Below are 10514 nucleotides of genomic sequence, written 5' to 3'. Positions count from 1 at the left end.
AACCCAGGTCGTCTGCAATCTTCCCCCCCCCCTCCCTCCCTCCCTCCCTCCCTCCCTCCCTCCCTCCCTGCCCCTCCCCTCTACCTCTCTGATCAGGTGACTTCAGGGCGTGACTTATACTCTCTACTACTTTCTCTGTCTATCGCTCTTTGCTCTCTTTATCTCCTCTCTCTTTGTCTCTCTCACTCTCTGTGAGGCTGTCTAGGGAAATAGGAGAGAAGTGTTCTGCTCTGTTACACACAGAGATCACGTTAGTAACATGGCAGTGTTCGGAGGGATCAGGTGTGTGAAGTACATCATGTTTATCTTCAACTTCTTCTTCTGGGTAGGTCTACTTAACTTAGCTTGAGTGTGTGTGTGTGTGTGTGTGTGTGTGTGTGTGTGTGTGTGTGTGTGTGTGTGTGTGTGTGTGTGTGTGTGTGTGTGTGTGTGTGTGTGTGTGTGTGTGTGTGTGTGTGTGTGTGTGTGTGTGTGCAGTGGCGTAAAGTACTTGAGTAGAAATACATTAAAGTACTACTTAAGAAGTTTTTAGGGTTATCTGTACTGTACTTTACTATTTATATTTTTTACAACTTTTATTTTACTACATTCCTAAAGAAAATAATGTACTTTTTACTCCCTACGTTTTCCTTGACACCCAAAAGTACTTATTACATTTTAAGTGCTTAGCAGGACAGGAAAAGTGTCCAATTCACACTCACTTATCAAGAGAACACGTGGTCATCCCTACTGCCTCTGATCTGGCAGACTCACTTAACACATGTATCGTTTGTAAATTATGTCTGAGTGCTGGAGTGTGCCCCTGGCTATCCGTACATTTTAAAAACAAGAAAATGATACCGTCTGCTTTACTTAATATAAGGAGTTTAAAATAATTTATACTTTTACTTTTACTTTTGATACTTAAGTATATTTAGAACCAAATACTTTTAGACTTTTATTCAAGTAGTATTTTACTCAGTAACTTTCACTTTTACTTGAGGAACTTTCTATTTTGGTATGTCAAGTATGACTTTTGGGTATTTTTCCCACCACTGTGTGTGTGTGTGTGTGTGTGTGTGTGTGTGTGTGTGTGTGTGTGTGTGTGTGTGTGTGTGTGTGTGTGTGTGTGTGTGTGTACGGTGCATTCGGAAAGTATTCAGACCCCTTTACTTTTTCCACATTTTCTTCATTACAGCCTTATTCTAAAATGGATTAACTAAATAATTATTATCATCAATCCACACACAATAACCCATAATGACAAAGCGAAAACAAAAAGAACACAGTGGCCTCCATTTTTAAATGGAGGAAGTTTGGAACCACCAAGACTCTTCCTAGAGCTGGCCGCCCAGTCAACCTGAGCAATCGGGGGAGAAGGGCCTTGGTCAGGGAGGTGACCAAGAAACTGATGGACACTCTGAGCTCCAGAGTTCCTCTGTGGAGATGGGAGAAACTTCCAGAAGGACAACCATCTCTGCAGCACTCCACCAATAATGCCTTCATGGTTGAGTGGCCAGACCGAAACCATTCCCCAGTAAAAGGCACATGACAGCCCCCTTGAAGTTTTCCAAAAGGTACCTAAAGACTCTCAAACCATGAGAAACAAGATTCTCTGGTCTTATGTAACCAAGATGGAACTCATTGGCCTGAATGCCAAACTTCACGTCTGGAGGAAACTTGGCACCGTCTCTACGGTGAAGCATGGTGGGGGCAGCATCATGTGGGGATGATGTTTTTCAGCGGCAGGGACTGGGAGACTAGTCAGGATTGAGGGAAAGATGAACGGAGCAAAGTACAGAGAGATCCTTGATGAAAACCTGCTCCAGAGCCCTCAGGACCTCAGGACAATGACCCTAAGCAGACAGCCAAGACAACGCAGGAGTGGCTTCGGGACAAGTCTCTGAATGTCCTTGAATGGCCCAGCCAGAGTCCGGACTTGAACCCGATCGAACATCTCTGGAGAGACCTGAAAATAGCTGTGCAGCGACGCTCCCCATCCAACCTGACAGAGCTTGAGAGGATTTGCAGAGAAGAATGGGAGAAACTCCCCAAATGCAGGTTTACCAAACTTGTATCGTCATACCCAAGAAGTCTCAAGGCTGTAATCGCTTCCTGTCACGTTCTGACCTTTATTTTCCATTGTTTTGTCTTTAGTTAGTTGGTCAGGGCGTGAGTTGGGGTGGGCAGTCTATGTTATGTGTTTCTATGTTTAGGTTTGTCAATTGGCCTGATATGGTTCTCAATCAGAGACAGGTGTTTTGCATTGTCTCTGATTGGGAACCATATTTAGGTTGCCTGTTTTCACTGTTGGTTTGTGGGTGTTTGTGGGCGTTAGTTTATTGTGACCATTGCTAGTTTAGACTGTGCAGCTCTTGGTTGCATATTTTGGCAACTGAAAACTGGAACATACTTTTTTCGGGGAGGGTATATATTGGAATTCAGTCTGTTAGATTTTTTTAAGGATAATATATATATATATATATATATATATATATATATACTGTATATATAGGCTTAATTCTGTTTTGTATTCTGCAGATTTCATTTAGAAAAAGCCCATGTTATCACAAGCGAACATGAAACCACTAGCTAGCTTGTCAGTTGATGTTCAAAGTTAGAGCTGTTCTGTTCTATTTAGCGGCGACCACATTTTGACCATGACCGTAAAAACATTATATTCTCTCTAATCACGCTAAATTCTATGAGTAAATCGTTGGTAACTTTTGAACTACATATAGGGTTTGGACTATTGTTTTTCAGATACAATGTTCTATTGAATGAAACAGTAATTTTATGGGTGAACACTAGGCTTGTGCGGTGTACCGTCTACTGGGGTATTTGGAAAAAGTCACAGGATGGTTTTTCAATACTGTCAACATGTTTTTTTGTACATTTGAATATTTGTAGTTACTTTTTAAGTAAATACCTGCAGTCAACTTGTGCAATACGTTAGGAGATAAAGAACATTGCATTCATAATTTCACCTGTCACATTATTATGAAGCTTATGGTAGTCCCCAGTCACTTGTCACTTAGTGTTTGTTTACAAGCATACAACAGAGACCGGAGCCTTGTGAGTCACTCTGTTGTACAGCTAGAGCCAGGTGATGTAATTACAGTATGGAATTCACAACTAATTGTTTGCGAGTTAGACATCTTATAACTATTAAGGTAACTGTCTAAAATGTGCTAAATGCTATGCAGTTTTGCTCATTTAGTAGCTAGTTAGCTATCTAGCTAAGTGTTTAGCTTCTTCCAAAATCAAGCATGATAACAGTAGAGAATCCCATCCTGGATCAAGAGCCTTGTTGGCTAATATTTGTTTTGTGCATGCAGCAAACTGATTAGCATTTTTGAGTTACTTGTATAGTTTAGGTCAGAAACTATACAAAATGTTTCCAATGTTCTCGTTAGCATTCTTTATGGGATTTTGCATGTACTTGTTAGCATTGCTAACTTTCGGATTACAGAGTATCAGTGTGGTTTGAGAACAGCGCCCCTTGTGTTCAGTACCGGTATTACTGAATATTCCGGCATGGCATAAGGTCGGTATGAAGGTATAACAATCTGGATACCGCCCAAGACAAGTGAACACCCTACATTCTCTTCGAATGGAGAACAAAGCATGAGTAATCTACCGACTCACTGAGCTTACTTGGCCTTGTTAGGTTTGGTCTGATCAGACTTGTTATCCACACTGCAGAACAAGCACTAGTGATGCCAGGTCAGCTGTTTGTTTACCTGCACCCACTTCCAATTGCTAACAACCCATCCGCAACCGCCCAACTATGTGATAAAGTGAAAACGGGAAAGATTTGATGTGCAAAATTTCCAAATGACATCAGTTTTACAGATTTAGGAAATTAAAAGCTGTTTATTAAACAAACCCAACATGTGTTTGATAAGATTTCAGTTTGGCTTGGATGCATATTTTGTGTGGTTGAACTACTATTCGCTTTTATGATGCTGATAAAGATAGCACCACCACTTTCACAGACAGTACCTAACCGCACATTCAATCAAGGCACAGGGCGAGATCCAGGAGGCAGATGGTTGGAGTCTTACAATATTTATTAATCCAAAAAGGGATAGGCAAGAGAATGGTCGTGTACAGGCAAAAGGTCAAAACCAGTTCAGAGTCCAATAGGTAACGAAGGGCAGGCAGATTCAAGGTCAGGGCAGGCAGGATGATCAGGCAGGTGGGAAAGTAGTCCAGAGTCAGGCAGTGGTCAAAACCGGGAGGACTAGCAAAAGAGAATAGAAAAGGAGTATGGGGAAAACCACGCTGGTTGACTTGACTAAACATACAAGACGAACTGACACAGAGAGACAGGAAACACAGGGATAAATACACTGGGGAAAATAAGTGACACCTGGAGGGTGTGGAGACAATCACAGGGACAGGTGAAACAGATCAGGGTGTGACAACCCGACTATGTTTGTTAAGCTTTCAACTCTGAACCATTCCTGGCGATGGTGGATTGCATCATTTTTGCAAATCTAATAATATTGTTGTTTTAAGAATCTGCAGTCTCTCTTCCTATAGAATTTCTCTGACACACATTTTAACAAAGATAAACCGCATAATGACATTCCTAGCTCTGACCTTAAGATATCTAGAGCTGCCGCTTTCAAGAAATCCCGCTATGCCCTCTGACGAACCATCAAACAGGCAACTCATCAATACAGGACTAAGATTGAATCGTACTACACCGGCTCCGACGCTCGTCGGATGTGGCAGGGCTTCCAAACTATTACGTACAACAAAGGGAAGCACAGCCGTGAGCTGCCCAGTGACACGAGCCTACCAGACGAGCTAAATCCCTTCTACAGTGGCAAGAAAAAGTATGTGAACCCTTTGGAATTACCTGTATTTCTGCATAAATTGGTCATCAAATTTGATCTGAACTTCATCTAAGTCACAACAATAGACAGACATAGTGTACTTAAACTAGTAACACACAAATTATTGTATTTTTCTTGTCTATATTGAATACATAATTTAAAACATTCACAGTGTAGGTTGGAAAAAGTATGTGAACCCCTAGGCTAAGGACTTCTCCAAAAGCTAATTGGAGTCAGGAGTCAGCTCACCTGGAGTCCAATCAATGAGACGAGATTGGAGATGTTGGTTAGAGCTGCCTTGCCCTATAAAAAGCACACAAAAAAATGGTTTGCTATTCACAAGAAGCATTGCCTGATGTGAACCATGCCTCGAACAAAAGAGATCTCAGAAGACCTAAGATAAAGAATTGTTGACTTGCATGAAGCTGGAAAGGGTTATAAAAGTATCTCTAAAAGCCTTGATGTTCATCAGTCCACGGTAAGACAAATTGTCTATAAATGGAGAGAAAGTTCAGCACTGTTGATACTCTCCCTAAGAGTGTCCGTCCTGCAAAGATGACTGCAAGAACACAACGCAGAAACAGTTTTGTAAAGAGGAATGGTCGAAAATTCCTCCTAACCATTGTGCAGGTCTGATCCATAACTACGGAAAATGTTTGGTTGAGGTTATCGCTGCCAAAGGAGGGTCAACCAGTTATTAAATCCAAGGGTTCACATACTTTTTCCACCCTGCACTGTGAATGTTTACACGGTGTGTTCAATAAAGACATATAATTGTTTGTGTGTTATTAGTATAAGTAGACTGTGTTTGTCTATTGTTGTGACCTAGATGCAGATCAGATCAAATGTTATGACCAATTTATGCAGAAATCCAGGTATTTCCAAAGGGTTCACATACCTTTTCTTGCCACTGTATGCTCGCTTCGAGGCAAGCAACACTGAAGCATGCATGAAAGCGTCAGCTGTTCCGGACGACTGTGTGATCACACTCTCCGTAGCCGATATGAGTAAGACCTTTAAACAGCTCAACATTCACAGGGCCGCAGGGCCAGACGGATTACCAGGACATATACTCTGAGCATTCGCTAACCAACTGGCAAGTGTCTTCACTGACATTTTCAACTTGTCCCTGACCGAGTCTGTAATACCAACATGTTTCAAGCAGATCACCATAGTGCCTGTGCCCTAGAACATGAAGGCAACCTGCCTAAATGACTACAGACCCGTAGCACTCACGTCCGTAGCCATGAAGTGCTTTGAAAGGCTGGTCATGGCTCACATCAACACAATTATCCTAGAAACTCTAGACCCACTCCAAATGCATACCGCCCCAACAGATCCACAGATGATGCAATCTCTAATCATCAAATCAATCATTTGCACTCCACACTGCCCTTTCCCACCTGGACAAAAGGAACACCTACGTGAGAATGCTATTCATTGACTACAGCTCAGCATTCAACACCATAGCACCCTCAAAGCTCATCACTAAGCTAAGGACCCTTGGACTAAACACCTCCCTCTTCAACTGGATCCTGGACTTCCTGACGGGCCACCCCCAGGTGGTAAGGGTAGGTAACAACACATCTGCCACACTGATCCTCAACACAGGGGCCCCTCAGGGGTAAGTGCTTAGTCCCCTCCTGTACTCCCTGTTCACCCATGACTGCATGGCGAAGCATGACTCCAACACCATCATTAAGTTTGCCGACTGCACAATAGTGCCTGATCACTGACAGCGAGGAGACAGCCTATAGGGAGGAGGTCAGAGACCTGGCAGTGTGGTGCCAGGATAACAACCTCTCCCTCAACATGATCAAGACAAAGGAGATGATTGTGGACTACAGGAAAAGGAGGACCGAACACACCCCCATTCTCATTGACGGGGCTGTAGTGGAGCAGGTTGAGAGCTTCAAGTTTCTTGGTGGCCACATCACCAACAAACTATCATGGTCCAAACACACCACGACAGTCGTGAAGAGTGCACGACAAAGCCTGTTCCCCCTCAGGAGACTGAAAAGATTTGGCATGGGTCCTCAGATCTTCAAATTCTACAACTGCACCATCGAGAGCATTCTGACTCGGTGCCCCCGCACATTGACTCTGTACCGGAAGCCTCTGTACTGGAACCCCCTGTATATAGCCTCGCTGCTGTTATTTTATTGTTTCTCCTTAATTATTTGTTATATTTCTATTTGTATTTATTTTTTCTTAACTGCATTGTTGGTTAAGGGCTTGTAAGTAAGCATTTCACTGTTGTATTCGGCGCATGTGACTATTTTCTGAAAACATGTTTTTGCTTTGTCATTATGAGGTATTGTGTGTAGATTGATGAGGGGAAAAAAATATTTATTCCATTTTAGAATAAGGCTGGAAATGTAACAAAATATGGAAAAAGTCAAGGGGTCTGAATACTTCCTGAATCCACTGTATCTACTGTAGGAATCGAAGGATAGAGGCTAGCTGGGTGTGTGTGTGTCTCTTTCACCTGGCTTTCCTTGCCCTGGGATAGGTATGTGTGTGTATGATATCTAATATCATGTGTCATGTGTCTGTGTTAGCTTGCAGGTACAGGAGTGCTGGCTATAGGGTTGTGGTTGAGGTTTGACCCAAAGACCAGAGGGCTGTTTGAAGGAGCAGAATCTCCCCATATCTTCTTCACAGGTAACTCACACACTCACACATTTACCCACTCGCACACACACAAGCATGCACACACATACATGATCAAATATCACTGCAGGTGCTCTGATGGTGGTGTGTGTGTGTGTGCATGTTTGTGTGTAGGTGTGTATATCCTCATAATTGCAGGGTCATTAATGATGGTTGTTGGGTTCCTGGGATGCTGTGGAGCGATTCAGGAGTCACCGTGTATGCTGGGGCTGGTGAGTTAACCTCTATACCTCCTCTCCTCTCCTATCCTCTCCTGTCTTCTCCTCTCCTGTCCTCTCCTATCCTGTCTTCTCTCCTCTCCTGTCCTCCCCTCTTTATCTTTCTCTTTGTAGTCAGTTGGACTGTTGACTGTTGGGGCTGATAGTCTGATCCTCTGTGACTTCAGTATATCACTGGTTACAGAACAGATTCAAGGCCAGATCTCGTTCTCTCTGTCTTTCTGTCTCTCTGTCTCTCTCTTTTTTTCGCTCTCTTTCGATTTCTAATCCTCTTTTCCAAAATCCCTCCTCAGCAGTGGTTTGTGTCAGGGGGCACATACACACACAAAAGTTATATGCGTATCTCTCTCTTGCAGTTCTTCTTCTTTCTCCTCATCATATTCGCCATCGAGGTCGCCGCTGGAATCTGGGGGTTCTCCAACCAAAGCAAGGTGCCAAAACATGTTACATCCCCCGTTCTGTGTTACATTAAATCCCTTCCCCTGTTCTTCTCTTTGTTACATTAAAACCCTTTCCCTACGTTTTGTCACATTGCAACCCTTCCTCTACAGGTGGTTGATGACATCACTCAGTTCTACTTGGAGACATATCAGAACTACCAGAACACTTCACAGGACACACTGAGAGAGACACTCCGTCTCATACAGACTGGGGTAATCATGTAGTTAATGTGTTTGCTTGTGTGTGTATTGTCTAGGGGGTTGGGAGCAGAAACAAATACCTTCCACATAAAAACAGTTGGACAAATAAGGTACCATTCTATTCTACCCTGTGTGTGTTACAGTTGGACTGCTGCGGACCAACAGGTTCCTTTGTGGACTTTGCCAAAGATACCTGTCCCCCAAGAGATTGGCTGGATAGCCTCATCACCAAGGTCACGATCTGTGATTGTGTTTGTGGTCAGGTGTTCCTCCTTCCACTTTGTGTAATGTCTACAGCCCCTTGATGGATATATGTGTGTGTGTGTGTGTGTGTGTGTGTGTGTGTGTGTGTGTGTGTGTGTGTGTGTGTGTGTGTGTGTGTGTGTGTGTGTGTGTGTGTGTGTGTGTGTGTGTGTGTGTGTATTGCAGAGCTGTCCTGATGCTATAGATGAAGTGTTTGACTCCAAGCTGCACATCATAGGAGGAGTGGGCATCGCTATTGGAGTCATCATGGTAAGACACACACACACAGCGAAACGGAAGACCATGTTAGCCCACAATGCCCTATTACTGACATACAGATAGAAAGGCTGACGGACAACCTCCCTACAATAGAGAACGCTTAATTTATTCTGCATTTCCCATTCTATTCCCCAGGTGTTTGGGATGATCTTTAGCATGCTGCTCTGCTGTGCCATCAGGAAGTCACGGGAGATCGTCTGATGATGTTATCATTACCATGACGATGCCTTTTAATGTTGCATGATGTCATTCCTAGTTACATGACTTTTGTTTACTTGTTGAGAAAGGTCGGCCTGAGAGCTAGCAGCTGCCAACGAGTACTTTAGATCCCCTAACCTCTGTAACAAGAATCTGCTACACCTGGTGATCGAGGGGATCAGCCTGAGGACGGTGCTGCGCAGAATCACCCTGTATCCTAAACATCTACTCATGAAGTGATCTAGGTTAGCAAATCTGTGCAGTGCCTTTCTCAGGCTGATCCTCTCTAACATGGAATCTGTCCAGTGCTCAGGTCGACACTCCTAAACCATCATGGTGATGTCACTGTTCACTGATTGGCCCTGTGAGAAACTAGTTCAGGAAGTGAAATAAACATAACACATATGTGATTTATGATGAATTAAGAGATCTATGAATAGTAGTCTAGAGGTGTCATAAAAAAAAACACAACTGCTCAACGATTTAAATTAAACTATTGATGAAATAATGGCATGACAATGTAAGCAAAATATATTCTATTAATGATTGTAATAATATTGTACTGTGATCACATTTCTACCAAAATAACATCTGAAGGACCAGGGGCGGCCCTAAGACAACTCCCTATAGCAAAGCGACTCAAACTATACCGTTCCTTAGCCAGAGCCAATTAAATCATCACATTGTGACAAGTTCCCAATGATATTGCAGGCTGTGGTCTGTGGTGAGCTTATTTCTCCCGTTCTTTGAAATAGAGGGGCAGCTTGGTCGCTCCAGTAGAGTACAAGAACCCCTCTTTCTCTTGATCTCTCTCTCTCTCCCTCTCACACTCTCTCTCCTTCTTACTCTCTCGCTCTACCCAATTTGAAAACGCCTTGAAGTCTCTGACTCTTTTTATAAAGTTGATTTTTATTTGTGACCAAGTTTTTGGTGAGTTGTAGTCAGTTTTACAGTATATTTAGATCTATGTTAGATTACAGTGACTTTTATAACATCTATGCCATTTCACACTGGTCTGGTTGGTTGATGCACCAAAACAAATGAGCCAAATAAACTGTAACCTCTGATCCTAATTCTGGTCTTGTGTGTGACTGAGAGAGTAAAACATGTCTGTCAGCTTTCACAGCTTCCTGCTACTGTGGAAAATAACAACCTGATCTCATTAGCCTCTCCTTCTTTTATCTCTCTCTCTCTGTAATGAGTTACACGCACACACATATACACATCTAAATCCTCTTTTGGAAAGGTACAGAGCAGCGTCACAAGCTACACCTCACACACACCTTGCAATGATATTGTGTGTGTGTAGTTAGAGTTTAACTTGAGTGTTTAGTTCAGATCCATGTGGTTGGCTGAACCTCAGCCTTGGTAACAGTTGTTAGGGCTGGAACCGGTAAGACAGTTGGGCATCAGCCTCCACACCCTTATAAAAGACC

At 43.0% G+C, this 10514-nt stretch overlaps 1 protein-coding gene across 2 annotated transcripts in view; it reads left to right on the top strand.

Moving 5' to 3' along the window:
- Positions 1-10151, top strand: part of LOC120025081 (CD9 antigen-like) — a 13318-nt gene extending 3167 nt beyond the window's left edge. The window contains exons 1-8 of one of the 2 annotated variants that reach the window (XM_038969523.1): positions 169-325; positions 7388-7490; positions 7614-7711; positions 8074-8148; positions 8269-8370; positions 8502-8591; positions 8788-8871; positions 9016-10151. In XM_038969523.1, the coding sequence (XP_038825451.1) occupies positions 260-325; positions 7388-7490; positions 7614-7711; positions 8074-8148; positions 8269-8370; positions 8502-8591; positions 8788-8871; positions 9016-9081 (684 nt within the window). In that variant the 5' untranslated portion in view covers positions 169-259 and the 3' untranslated portion in view covers positions 9082-10151. Of the gene's footprint in view, positions 1-168; positions 326-7387; positions 7491-7613; positions 7712-8073; positions 8149-8268; positions 8371-8501; positions 8592-8787; positions 8872-9015 lie in introns of those variants that run through there. The other variant, XM_038969518.1, reaches the window with a different exon arrangement.
- The last annotated feature ends 363 nt before the right edge of the window (positions 10152-10514 follow it).

Source organism: Salvelinus namaycush, chromosome 2, assembly GCF_016432855.1.
Source record: "Salvelinus namaycush isolate Seneca chromosome 2, SaNama_1.0, whole genome shotgun sequence".
Lineage (NCBI taxonomy): Eukaryota > Metazoa > Chordata > Actinopteri > Salmoniformes > Salmonidae > Salvelinus > Salvelinus namaycush.
Note: the sequence above shows the minus strand (reverse complement) of the source record. Positions and strands in the feature narration are given on the sequence as shown.